Here is a 13,322-nt window from a genome sequence, read left to right as displayed (position 1 = left end):
GTGAGATCAAACAATTTCAGGAGAGGAATAAGTATGTAGTCGAATGTGCAAAAACTCGAACAATTTATAAACTAATGTATTTAGCAAAAAATTAGTGAATCAATAGCATATTATTCAACGAATATATATGTATAATGATGGCTATTATTCCCGAAGGTGAAGTTTAAAAAACGAGTCGGAGACTGGTATAAATACGCCGCCCTTTGATTTTTCGATTTGGTAAATCATTGTGTTTTTCGGCATCCATAAAATTGGGAGAATTCCGAAAAAAATGACAGTTTTTAAAATTGGAGAATCTTTCCAGAAACGGACCTTCGCATTTCTGGAAATAGCAATTGCCATTTTTCATTAAACTAATTTATTTTATTAAAGTTAATTAATAAAGATTGATAAGATGTCATAAAATAACGGCCGTGGCTGATAAATTTTAACGACCGTGATTGTTTTGATCCACATAGAGTTCTGATAAAGCACATTTAATAATATGGTATTATGAAAATTATTATACAAACAGTTATAACATATTGTATTTATTAGAGATACAAACGAATTAGTTATTTTCTACAATTGATAAATAGTACGTTTGACAAAAACAGAAATAAATTTTCTTACTATTCTATTTTCACAATAATTTCAGTACCGTCTTTAGTCACAACAACATTATGTTTCAACCTCTTATGCAAATTTAATGCCGATTCTTGTTTAAATCGCTGGCCACAAAAAATGCACATGTGTGGTCTTACAGGCATATGAACAGCATTGTGTTTGTAAAGCGATGAATATTCGGTAAAGCGTTTCCCACAGCCTTCCACTGTACAAACGTAAGGTTTTTCACCGGAATGTATCCTTAAATGATTTTTGTAATTAGTTGAAGACGTGAATGCTTTGCCACAATCGCAGATGTAAGGTCTTTCCCCAGTGTGTGACCTGATGTGGACTTTTCGGATGTTAGAAGTTGTAAATGACCTACCACATCCTTCAATTGGACATTCAAATGGTTTTTCGCCTACAATGAAAATAAAAATTGGGGTATTACACAATATTTCGTAACTATGTGAATTACCGGTGTGAATTCTCATATGTTTCTGTAAATCCCCCGAAGTTTTAAATTGTTTAGTACAGACAGAACATGCATATGGTTTTTCACCAGTGTGAGTCCTAATATGTGATTTAAGAGAGTAATTTGTTGAAAATTTTTTCTCACACCCGTCAATAGAACATGGGTAAGGTTTACAGTCAGTGTGGCTCCTCATATGGACCTTCAATATTAATTAATAAAAGAAAACACTAATAGATAAACGTACAGTAAGATGGTAAGAAGTGGCATAAACCTTGTCACAACCCTCAAACTGACACTGAAACTTTTTAACTTGTTTTGGAGGCTCTTCTTTTACTTCATCGCTTTTTATTTTATATAATGTGATAATTGCTTGAGAGCCGTCATCTAATTGAAGCAATTGATAATTTACATCTAAGAAAACGAGTTATTTAACTAAACTTTCTGTGTCGTAAATTTACCAGAATTGTCAACAGATTCTTCTTCGTTGGAAAGTTGACCAGATTCTGTTATTGTTTCAGTTTCTTCAGGCGTTTCCACAATCAATGACTGTGTTTGTAAACTTTCCAAATTATTATCTAGAAAAACAATTAAGCCAAAGTAAAAAATGAATTAGATGAAACCTGTAGTCACAAACATCCTCCCATCTCCAAGTGTTATAAGTTTAAAATCCGTGCCATTGAATGTGCTGGAAGAATCATTCATATTATCCATAACCCCACCTTGAAGAGAGTCGTCCGGATTGGGATCCTCTTGTACCAGTTCATTATTATCAAAAGTTAAATAAAATATTTCTTTGTTATTTATATTGTTATCCTCTGGTACTTCAGGTAAGTTCAATATATCGGAGATATTAACAAAAGTTTCCTCCTCATTTTTTAAAGTAAAATACTGAAAAGTGGCTTCTTCTTCTGCTTTGTCTACAAAAGTAAGATTTTTAAGGTTTCTATTTTGAAAATAAAGTAATGAAGTTGGGAAATTACCCATAATGAACCTGAAGAAGAGACCTCCATTTGCGTACACTACACACAAAGAGTTACACGCATGCGCAAATCTCTATTCAACAGGACCGGCTTTCAAATTTTTAAAGAGAACAAAGATAAAGTACTAAAAAAAAATGTCACCTGTTATTTTTTTATTCGTGTCAACGTTATATCAAATATGTGACAATTATTTTGGTTATGGCTTTTGAAAAATTATTAAATAATATCGCACGTACACTCATTTCATCCCAAATAAAACCGCAAATTTGTCGATTGCCCCTTTTGCAAAATCAATTCGTAAAATCACAATTTTCACGCTTTTACAGTTCTGATAAAAATAACAGTGGGAAAAAGCCGAATCATCGAGAAAACAAATCATTTCGTCACAATTATTCCGAAGAAGTTGAAGCTGCTGTTAATCATCAAATTTTATCAGAATTGAATGCTAGTATGGTCTACTTATCAATGTTTTGCTACTATGGGAGAACAGATATAGCCTTGCCTGGATGCCAGTCATATTTTAAAGCAATGTATCATGAAGAACAAGACCACGCACTTGAATTCGTTCAGTACCAACTTATGAGAGGTGGACAAGTAAGACTTTTTCCGATTACGGTACCTGAGGATGGTAATTGGACAGATATAACGATTGCTCTTGGTGTAGCACTTGGACTGGAGAAGAGGGTTAAAGAAGTAAGTGGAATATTTTTATTTCAATTTAGTATTTATAGAAATTATAGCAATTAGAGGATCTTGCGGAACTTGCAGAATGTCACAATGATAAACAACTAGTGGATTTACTGGATTCGAAGTTTATGAAAGAACAAAATGAATCAATTTGTGAACTGAGTCGTCTTTTGACGAAAGCGAAAAGACTGGTGGACACTGGCGGCGTCGGGAGACATATTTTCGACAAAGAAATTTTCAAATATGTGGCTAAAAAACACCCACATATTAAGCTCCCGTTTGATACTATATAAAAATTAAACAGTTGATAATTGACGTTTTATTCATCACATTTTAGAAGATTACATAAGCACTTATATACTGTGCTAAAAGTCATTTAAAAAATATTTCAGTGTAAGCATGAAATTCTATCAGTCCTCGGACTTGTTATTTCAATCAACATTCTCCATTATCACACCGTGGTAAACATCATAATATATTATTTTCTCTAGAAATATTTGCAAACTTACTTTAATTTTTTGCATATATCTCTGTAACATTTATAAATATAAGTACAGGTTGATTATACGATTCTAAACTATTGGAAACGTATAGGTGCTACCAAGCATTCAAAAAATCACTCATTGTCACCCAAAGTGCGGTCAAACATGTACACCCCTAGACCTTCCCCAACGCGCTTCAAGTTAGTCACATGATCTGCGATTTCTTTAATGGCATCCACTTGTTCTTGCAAGTAATGTGTCTCCAGGAAGTCACACAGATTGACATCCATGTGACCTGAAGCGGTACTGTGCAACACTAATAAGCTCTGAAACATATATTTTGTAATTATGTAGCAATCATTTTTTTGAATCTTATCATACTTCATTAACTTTTTTTTCAAGTTCTAGAGCCGAACACATTGCTTCTTGTGCTGTCCCCCAGTCCTGTTTTTCAGGAGCTGGAATCTCCGTCAAAACTATATGACCCCCTCTTTTATTCAAATACTCCATGAGTTTATAGGCATGGCCGCGTTCTTCGTCTGAACAATCCTTAAAATATTTATGCAGTCCTGGAAGGGCTACATCATCCTTTTGGAAATGATAAGCCTGAAAAAGCGCGAAATTTTAAACGACAAGCAACCTTGGTTTACAAAAAAATGATTATTATATTTATAAATAGAAGTTACGCAAGAGTAAACAAAATTTCAGGATGGAAATGTACCGGTTTATTTTACAAATTCCTGTCTAGACTCTAGATTAAACACATAAAAATGTTGCATTAAAAAAAATGTATTTCCTAATACGTAAATCAATAAATTTACACAATATGGTTTTTGACATGCTATTTATTGACTATAAATGTAAAAAGTGCTTACCATTGACAGATACGTGTAAAAAGCATTCAACTCGACGTTAATTTGTTTATTTATTGCATCTTCACAGTCTTTATGAAAATTTTGACGAATTTGCGAATGAGCCATTTTTTCGATGTCAGGCAACCACTTATACACTTATTTTATACCTGGTTAGTTGGCGTCGCGTCCGTCGGTTTCTTGTTCTTGCGCAACACATGTTGCATACTAGATCTGTCATGCGTTGAATTGTCACAACACATAAATGTCAAAAGATTTGTAAAAATGGTGATATTAAGGTTGTGGACGATTTTTTTTGTGTTTGTTAAATTTGTTTTTAAAAGTAATGGGGCCACGCATTGGGTTGTTACCGAAAAAGGAATGATTCAGTCACATGTAAGTTACGAAACGGGTTTTAATGAGAATTTTAGGTTATGTTGCGCTTGTTGTTCTGTTTTTATTCTATAATTTTGGCAATAATTCATAGATATTAATGTGAAATCGTGTTTTTATTGATATATTTTAACTCAAACGGCTTGGATTAACATAAAATGAATAATTCCCATATTTCCTTTTACTAACTGGCACACACTATGTACAATGATAAATTATCTAGATAACAAATTATATCAAAATAAATAAGATATTGTGTTTTGATTCTAGATAACTATTTCTGCAGTATTCAGTTAAATAAAATAGTTCCGAAAGGGTACAGAGTTTCACGTGCTATCTACAGTTTACATTTTTACATAACCAAACTATTATAGAGTTTAATCAAATTATACACATATTTAATGATTACAAGAGAAATTAAAAATTTTAGATGAGTTGTTTTTGAATACTTTTATTTCTAAAAACATTGTTTTTTTTGTTTGTTTATACTTTATTGTTTATTTTGTAGTTGAATTGCATTTTGGCGTCGGAAAATTTATCAAAAAAATGCAGTATAAAGAAAGTTTTCATTTTTTTTATACTTTATTTCAAAGCTTACATTGCTAATAATAAATTCTGTAGTATCTTTGCCAACAAAAAATTGATGCAAAATTGCTTTTGATAATTTTTTTAATGTGGGGACACTTTTTTTTTCTGTGCCTGTTGTTAATGTAATAGATTTTGAAAAACCTTTGAAAATCATAATTATTTGTTTACAGTTTGTTGGTGAAGTGGTTGCGTGCCTCTTTAAAATTTATTCGACCACTAAAACCTTCCATTGTGCCCCGGATAGATGAAATGACTCTTGTAAAAGATTATAAATTCTCGATTTAAACTTGTATTTTTTAGGGTTTAGTCTTGCTTGGATAAAGACTAATTTCTAACAATTTAGTTTTGAAAAATCTAGTATGGTATAAAGTTTCTTTTATGTAGCAAATACGACAAGAAATTATTAAGAAAAATTGTTTAGAATCAACATCTAGGCCTCTACACCAAATTTCAAAATCATCGGCCAATTATGATTTTTTATTTTCTTTTGAAGTAATAAAAAATTGTTAAAAATAAAATTCTTTGATTTGTGAAATAATAAACATAAAACACAAAGTGAAGTTAAAAGTTGTGCTGAAGTTAAAGGCTATGCCCTTTTAAGTTTATTCGACAAACAAAACTCTGTATCTCAAAAAACCAAATAGTATAAACATTCGGATAAGACAAAATGAGTTACTTTGAGCTCTACTATCACCTGTTAAAATATTTGCACATTATTTTAAGGTTAAAATCACTCTGTATACAAATATAGGGTGTTTTAATTAAGATTTTCTTGATGTTTGTGTAAACTTATCAGAGAATTTCAACTTCAAAAAACGCAATATCAAATGGAAATTTTATTTAGGATGCACTCATATTTCTTTAGCAAAATTTTTTGTAAAAAAAACTATTGACGTATGAAGCACATCTAATAAGTAATAAAGTAATTTTACAAAGATAAACGTCGAAAATAATTGCATTGTAAGAACTGGCAAGAATCTTTATATGCATATACATATTAGTTTTATTTTTAATTTTTTTGTTTTTAATTGTGAAACAAGGTTCTGTAAAAAAACTGCTTTAGGAAATTAACTAAAAAAACAAAATATTGTTATGGGACCATGGCGTAACTGCAATCTTTTTTTTGAAAATAATTCACTCTTAATTTTTTCCCTAAAACACAATAAATTTTACGATACGTTATCTTGTCCTATCATTTTAAAAGACCAAACACACACAAAGAACTTAAAACGTCAAAATTGTGAAATTTTCAGATGCAGTAGGCCAGCGAGAAACCATTCGTTGATTTTTTAGACTTAAATTTTATCAACGATTTTTTTAAAGTAAATCTTACCTAAAACTCTGTCAACAGTGTGAATTTTGTTTTCTGTTTACATACATTCTTTTACATTTTTACTTTTATGTACACTACTCCAAAAAATTAAAGAAACAAAAAAATTTCCTTATTTTGTTGGTGATTTTTGAAGGGCGGTAACCATTTTGAAGCTTTAAGTTTCTAGTTTTGAGATCTTTTGGCAAATATTTTTTCTGTGCTACGATTATTACGCAATTCTAAGTAATAGCGCGAGAAAAACAAAAATTTTTATGTTTTTGTTTTGTTTTTGTAAGATAATGACAATTATTTCAATTCGAGTAGGATGTAAAATGTTACTTCTGGACAAGGATATTTGGCATCTTAGAAAACATGGTAGAATCCTAGAAGTTTAGCTGTTTGTCCAAAAGCAAACAACTGAAAAAGGTGTAAAAGCTTTTAAAAAGCATTAATGTTTATGCACCCCAAAAGTACCCGAATATCTTAATTTTTTCCATAAAACATACAATAAATTTTACGATACGTTGCCTTGTCCTATCATTTTAAAAAAACAAACACACGACAAGAACTTAAAACGTCAAAATTGTGAAATTTTCAGATGCAGTGGGCCAGCGAGAAGCAATTCTTTGATTTTTTCGACTTAACTTTTATCAACGATTTTTCTTTTTTAAGTTAAACTTACCTAAAACTTTGTCAACAGTGTATTTAATCGTCAAAGTTTGAATTTTGTTTTGTATTTACATACTTTTACATGTATGTTTTGTATGTCGCTCTTTGACCGTTTTTTGAAAGTTTAAAAGTCGATGGTTAATTTTGTTAATGAGTTTTTTTTCCGTTATTTTGTTGTATGTCGTCGAGCCGTTTTTTTTTTCAGGTGGGGTCTCCTCTTGATCTCCGTCGTCCCTACGATTTGATCTCGCTTCTGGACCAAGAAAAGCGTTGGAATGAGGTCCAAACCGTTCTCCAAGAACTCATGACTCGTAAATCGACCATTGAAGAAAAATGGTCGAACTTGCAAGGAAATCCAAGCATGGAGTCAAAAGTGGCACTTAAAAATTCGGATTGTTTGATGAACGGCAAACTTTTAAACGCTATTGACATTTATAATATTGCAACAAACGGAAGTGAACGCGTTAAAGTTGATTTAACAATCGAGAAAGACGGTGTAACGAATTATCATATCCCTGATTGTAGTAAATACAGTAAAATCGAGTTTAGTATGCCGGATTATGAACGGTTTCCGTCTTTGCATAGTGATGATAATATCACCTTGGTTCCGGAAGATTCTCTGGAGAAGTTGATGCCGGTAACGTCGGTTAAACTTTTTGGCCATGAGATACATAAAGAATTAGTGAAGAATTCGAGCTCGTGGGTACATTACAATTTAGGAGCGTTGTTTTGGAGGATTAAAGGGAACGGACCTAAAGCTGTAGACTGTAGTAGAAGGGCACTTCATTACGTCCCTAAGATCTACAGAGATATCCCTTTACATAACTTAGCAGGCATTCTGCATAAAGCCGGCCGTTCAAAAGAAGCAACTTTGATGCTTCACACCGCACTTGAGACTGCATCTAAGCAAAACTTGCACTATCTTGCTTTAGGCAATATTTACTTCGCTATGGGAGATTATAACAATTCTCTTTTATACTACGACAAATTCCTTGAACTTGAACCTGAACATAACGAAGTTAACGTAATGAAACAAGCAACTCTTTGTTTCTCTAAACTCGAAACTCACTTAATCGACTTTCAAGAGTGAGTATTTGTAACTAGAAGACAACAACGATCGAGGAAATTTTTAAGGAATGTTTTAGGCTACCTTCAAGGTATTTTGTCTGATTTGCACGATTTTCATAGTCTACAACAGCACTGGTTGAGGCTGAGTAAACGGTTAATGTGGGAGCATTCTTCTTATGATGAGGAACTGGGAAATTTTCAGGATGATGTGTTTGATATTTCGAATTTCGGGAAAAAGAGTCAACGTTGCGTCAAAAAAATGTCGACAATATCGTGTGATCTTATCGACAGTCCAATTGCGGATTTCGACACGATGAATCTACAGAATTTATTTCAGTATGTCGAATCAGAAACACAGAAAATTAACGAACGAATGGCAAAAAGCAATCGATTAAATACTAACGAAAACAAAGACGTAAATACGCCACAAACGTATCCGAAATTTCCCACAACTATGTCAACATCCGGAGAAAAATATTTCGATGTTGCCGGGTGGCCGCAAGAAGAAGAGTGCAAAAAGTGGGACTTACCAATCAGTCAAAAAGAGGATTTAAAGTTACCGATTTTCTTGCCGCCGGAAAATAAAGGCTACGAGTAATTTTTTTCTTACTTTGTTATCAGTAAGTGATTGTTGCGTTTTCTAGTATAAATAAAATTTTGTCGGATTCGATCGGTTTGCCTAATGGTTCGGAACATAAATTACCTTGGTATCCACCAGTTTGTGACGATTCGAACGCTTTTGGGGAAAAATACGTTCAACAATCCGAACGTCATTTTCTTAACAATGAGATTAAAAGTAATCAGTTTTTGAGAAACCATTTTATTAAATATGTTAATAATGGTAAAGCCGACGAGGCTGAGATCGGTCAGAGGATTATAACAGCGATAGAAAAGGTTTGTTTTTAAAAAAAAATGACTCAACTTGAGTTTGGTTAATTGTAGAAAAGTGCTCCAAATTGGATTTTGTCAACTCTTGCCAGTCTGTATTGGCGAATTCGGGGCAACACTCGTAAATCTCTTGATTGTCTAGATCTAGCTCTAAAAACTGCACCGAAGGACCAGACTGATGTGATTCTAGTTTCAATTAGTTCGATAGTGCATCAATTAGGTTTAGTGAATCAAGCATTGAAGTATGCGAATTTGGCATTTAAGCTGAATTACGTAGAACCAAGTACAAATTTTTTACTTGCTCTTTTACACTATGAGAGTAATCCGTTAATGGCGATGTATTACATGAAGAATGTTTTACGTGTCGATCCGGAATATTACGACGGCCAGGCTGAATTGTTGCTCAAAATATGGGGCTGTCGTGTCAAAATGGGTACTTACAACACCGTAAAGAAACCAAACGAGAAGTTACCACAGGAGATTTGTTCGGAAAAGGAGTCGTTTAAGGGTCAAGGTATGATCTGTTCGGCCAATGGAGATGATTGCAAAACTGCTTCGATTCAGTGTTTCCATACGAAAAGTCTTGAAGGTGATTATATGTTTAATTAAAGCTTGTGTTAATGAATGTGTGTAGATGGTGTTGCCAAATTTAAAACAGGAGTTAAACACTCATTAATTTCTACTATCATTGCTGCTGAAGGTTCCGGTGATATTGAACCCGACCAGTCACAGTTAGAGCGGATAACAGATTCACCTCATCCATTCCACATGAGGATTTTACTAGGAGATGACCAAGTTACTCCCGGCCCTACACCGGAGTTTTACGGTAAGTTTCCCGGAGTCATCCTCCGCGCTAATAAAGCCGGTCAGTTGGTTTTAGCGATGATTCTACTTCCGAAACCGTTCTCCACGTCTATGACAAATCAGGAACTTACTCTTTATCGTCTCAAGGATGTAAGCAGATAATAGAGGCCGATTGGGTACACTTTACTTCAATGTGGCAATCAATCGCTGCTAGAAACTTGGAGTAAAAATTTCCCGTTTTTGTGTCACACTTTTAGTAAAGTGGAAGTTTCAGTATTGGACCCTACTTGAAACCGTTACCGAAAAATACAAAAAAGCGTAACACTAAACCATATTGCAGTGACGCCAGTTTCAGTGAAAGTGACAGTCTTTTGGTACAATTTACGAACAAAATTTTACGTAGCATATCTACCACTTCACCTGATAAGAGTTTAGCCGAATGGTTGGGTATCATGGCCGGTGACCAGAAAGCGTCAGTTGAGGAGTTGGGTGCGAAAATTGGGCTAGCCTTGCAAGAAAATACAACTTCCTGGCTTTTGGCTACCGCAGCTGCGATTTATTGGCGCGTTGTGGGCAATACTGAAGAAGCCATTGTGTGTTTGCGGCTAGCTCTTAATCATGTACCCGACGATATGAAAGATGTGCCATTAATAAACTTAGCAAATGTTTTGCAAAGGTTGTGGTCTTGTTGTTTTGGTTTGTTTTGAGGGTGTTTTCCAGGTTTGGGGTCAACGATGATGCATTGGATGTGGCTTATATGGCGCTGAAAAGTAATCCGAATTTTGTTGTTAATCATTTCACAGTTGGTAATATTTTGGCGTCCATGGGCGATTTGGAGGAAGCTATATCGTTTCATCGATCGGCTCTCGCCTTGGATTCGAATTTTGAACCAGCAAGGAATCGATTGCAGGCAATTTTATGTACACTGCTGTTTGACGAGTCTGGAACTTTGAGGAATATACCTGAAAATTAATATATATTTAATAAATAAAAGATACTATTTTTGCATGCCCTAAGGAATATATGTGTTGCCCATTCTAAAAATATAGATTGAATCCAGATTGTTTATCGAGTTGATTAGATGTTTAGGCCTTTGGTTCTTTCAACAAAAAATACATGTGATGAAATTTTCACAAGTGATATTTTTATATTTTTTATTTTAGTACTTAATTGCCAAAGATTTGGAAATGACTTGTGTTCATAATGCTAGAAGTAGGTTTTTTGCATACATTCCAGCTGGATGATTTCTGACTTAATTGCTATTTCATTTATTTACCAAGTTTTTGGTATGTTTTACTTAGTGACAAAAAATGAGAATCTCCTGTTTTGTTCCTATCATTTGTAAAATATTGTTATCACTGTTTAATTACAATGACTTTTAAATGAACTGTGTTTTACTACCTAACCTTTGAAACATAAGTATTTGTGTAGGCCACGGAAGTAGGAATTTCTGTGGAAAAAGATCAAAAGGAAGATACTTCATAAGAAAATGTCGGATTAAAAATAAATGTTACAAAAAAGTGTGAGCATTCGGGCGGAGCTATCTCCGCCTAACGTAGGATGCTCCGCCTACTCATTTAAGGACATTACGGAATCTATGATTTTCAGTGTTGTTGTAAGCTGATTTTTTTTCAAAAACGAATAGGTGTTTTGTTACAGACAATCTTAACATAAATAATAAGTACTTAAATAAGAAACTATTGATAAATAACTAGGGCTACAAGTACATACTCTAAGTAAAAAGTTAATGATAGGTCATTAGAAAAAATTGTACAAAAAATAGAAGCACAGTTTAATATTTGAGTTCACATAATGAATAAAAAATCGAAAGAAGCGTATGTTTTTCATTTGGATATTATACCTATTCACTGTCTGTTTTATAAAGATAATTTATTATTGTCATAAGCAACATTTCGTTTGTTTTCAATCACAATGTTCGTGTTTTTTTAAGTTATAGCTATTAAGACAACAAGAGTTTTATAGACAGTTTAAAAATAGAGCTTGTGCGAGCATTTAATAAACCGAAATTTTTAAACTATAAAACTAATTAAACCTTGGGATTTTTTAATTACCGCACTGACAACGTCACAACTGCGTTGTTTTGAGATGAATCATCACAAATATTTGATTTTTGTGTAAAAGAAGAATCTGTTTTACAAATGGACTTTCCTGGAAAATTTAAAGCCAAAAAGTTTCACTCTTTCATACAAAAAAGCCTTGTGAAAAGTACCAGATTGGCAATATAGAAAAGTCCCGAGATGTATCTTTTATTTTACTATAAAAGTTACTTCTTCTGTAAATGTATGTCCCCGGATTGAGTTTACAAGAGGAAAAAAAAATTAATTTTGATTTTACGTCAAAAAGGGAAGAACATTTTTTGCTTTACCTGAAACGAGCAAATCTGTAATTAAAACTTCATTATTCTAACTCTGTAGAAAGAAAAGTTCATTTTTTTCTTGATTTTGAACTTAAAATAGTTTTTTCTCTGCTTTTTAAGTCCTATCAGCCTATCACATTGGCGGTTTTATCATTTTGACAATTATGTCACTGAGACAAATGAGTTTACGCAAGTTAAATAACAAAAATGTTTGTGAAAAACATAATTTTAATAAATGGCAACTCAAGAAACAGCTTTAAGATAAGAAACAAAGTCACTTTTAACAAGAACTATCATTATTTAATTAATAAATTAATTATCACAGTGACATATAGTTGTCAAATAAAACCGCCAATGTGATAGGCCTTAAAAAGCAGATTTTTTTTTCTATTCACTGAATCAGAATATGAAGTTTTAAATACAGATTTGCTCGTTTTAGATGAAGCTAAAAATGTTTTTCCTTTGCAGTTTTGGCATAAAATCAAAGATAAAAAAGTTTTTCCTCTTGTAAACCCAATCCGGGGACATACTGTATACTTTGAAATTGAAACGCTTATTAAAAATTATAATTACTGTTAAAGTTCTTATCTGTGCTGTAGTTCTTTACACTATTTAGATACAGTTGTGGAATTAAAATTTTGGACAGTACTGTCATTTTCATAATGTATAAACTCTAAAACAACCTTTACATTAATAACCTCATTTTTTACTCTTGTCATGTTTATGTCATTTTGACTTAAAAAATAGCGTCACTGACAGAAAAGTTTAATTGTCAAATCTCAGTCATGATGACAATAAAAGATAGTTTACAGTGAACTTTTTGAAGTGAATGAATTTTAATATCGTAACTGTACCTTTTTTCGACATAATATTTTGATAAATTTTTTCTAAGTGGAACATTTCAAGTTTCCAAAATCCAGATTTTTGACCAACCTAAAACCGAGTGTGTTTCAGTTTTATGAGTCCAACACCTAATGTTTCTTATTATTATTAACAAGTGGACAAATTACAAAAGAATATGAAATTTTTTATTATTTTTGATCCAATTCGTAACAGCTTATACAGGAAAAATTATTTTCCAAGTTTTTTTGCTACAGGCTATTAGAAGAGGAAAGAAGGAAGTTGTATCCTAAATTGTAACTCTGTTTAATGTTATTTGTGGT

General features: G+C 32.6%; 4 protein-coding genes across 5 annotated transcripts; 2 read left to right on the top strand and 2 right to left on the bottom strand.

Annotated features, from left to right (window-relative positions):
• Positions 1-509: 509 nt before the first annotated feature.
• LOC123004693 (zinc finger protein 143-like) lies at positions 510-2,198 on the bottom strand. Its single transcript, XM_044398078.1, has 6 exons — positions 2,041-2,198; positions 1,681-1,977; positions 1,519-1,635; positions 1,305-1,471; positions 1,064-1,259; positions 510-1,006 (listed from the first exon to the last, which is right to left on the bottom strand). Exons 1-6 carry the CDS (start codon positions 2,042-2,044, stop codon positions 612-614), a joined length of 1,176 nt encoding a protein of 391 aa, XP_044254013.1. The 5' UTR covers positions 2,045-2,198; the 3' UTR covers positions 510-611.
• Positions 2,061-3,174, top strand: LOC123004694 (soma ferritin-like). Its single transcript, XM_044398079.1, has 2 exons — positions 2,061-2,733; positions 2,781-3,174. The coding sequence occupies exons 1-2, from the start codon at positions 2,239-2,241 to the stop codon at positions 3,018-3,020; spliced, it is 735 nt and encodes a 244-aa protein (XP_044254014.1). The 5' UTR covers positions 2,061-2,238; the 3' UTR covers positions 3,021-3,174.
• LOC123004695 (soma ferritin-like) lies at positions 3,032-4,245 on the bottom strand. Its single transcript, XM_044398080.1, has 3 exons — positions 4,085-4,245; positions 3,591-3,815; positions 3,032-3,535 (listed from the first exon to the last, which is right to left on the bottom strand). The coding sequence occupies exons 1-3, from the start codon at positions 4,187-4,189 to the stop codon at positions 3,344-3,346; spliced, it is 522 nt and encodes a 173-aa protein (XP_044254015.1). The 5' UTR covers positions 4,190-4,245; the 3' UTR covers positions 3,032-3,343.
• A 48-nt stretch (positions 4,246-4,293) lies between these two features.
• Positions 4,294-11,169, top strand: LOC123004692 (tetratricopeptide repeat protein 17). Of its 2 annotated transcripts, none has more exons than XM_044398077.1 (9): positions 4,294-4,456; positions 7,228-8,108; positions 8,157-8,684; positions 8,735-8,984; positions 9,033-9,567; positions 9,679-9,804; positions 9,849-10,005; positions 10,057-10,458; positions 10,503-11,169. In XM_044398077.1, the coding sequence occupies exons 1-9, from the start codon at positions 4,346-4,348 to the stop codon at positions 10,753-10,755; spliced, it is 3,243 nt and encodes a 1,080-aa protein (XP_044254012.1). In that variant the 5' UTR covers positions 4,294-4,345; the 3' UTR covers positions 10,756-11,169. The 2 variants fall into 2 exon arrangements, with proteins under 2 accessions (XP_044254012.1, XP_044254011.1); XM_044398076.1 differs by having other exon boundaries at positions 9,613-9,804.
• Positions 11,170-13,322: the final 2,153 nt, after the last annotated feature.

This window comes from Tribolium madens, unplaced genomic scaffold, assembly GCF_015345945.1.
Source record: "Tribolium madens isolate multiple individuals breed KSU strain unplaced genomic scaffold, Tmad_KSU_1.1 Scaffold_20;HRSCAF=117;Tcas5.2_LG4, whole genome shotgun sequence".
Classification (NCBI taxonomy): domain Eukaryota; kingdom Metazoa; phylum Arthropoda; class Insecta; order Coleoptera; family Tenebrionidae; genus Tribolium; species Tribolium madens.
Note: the sequence above shows the minus strand (reverse complement) of the source record. Positions and strands in the feature narration are given on the sequence as shown.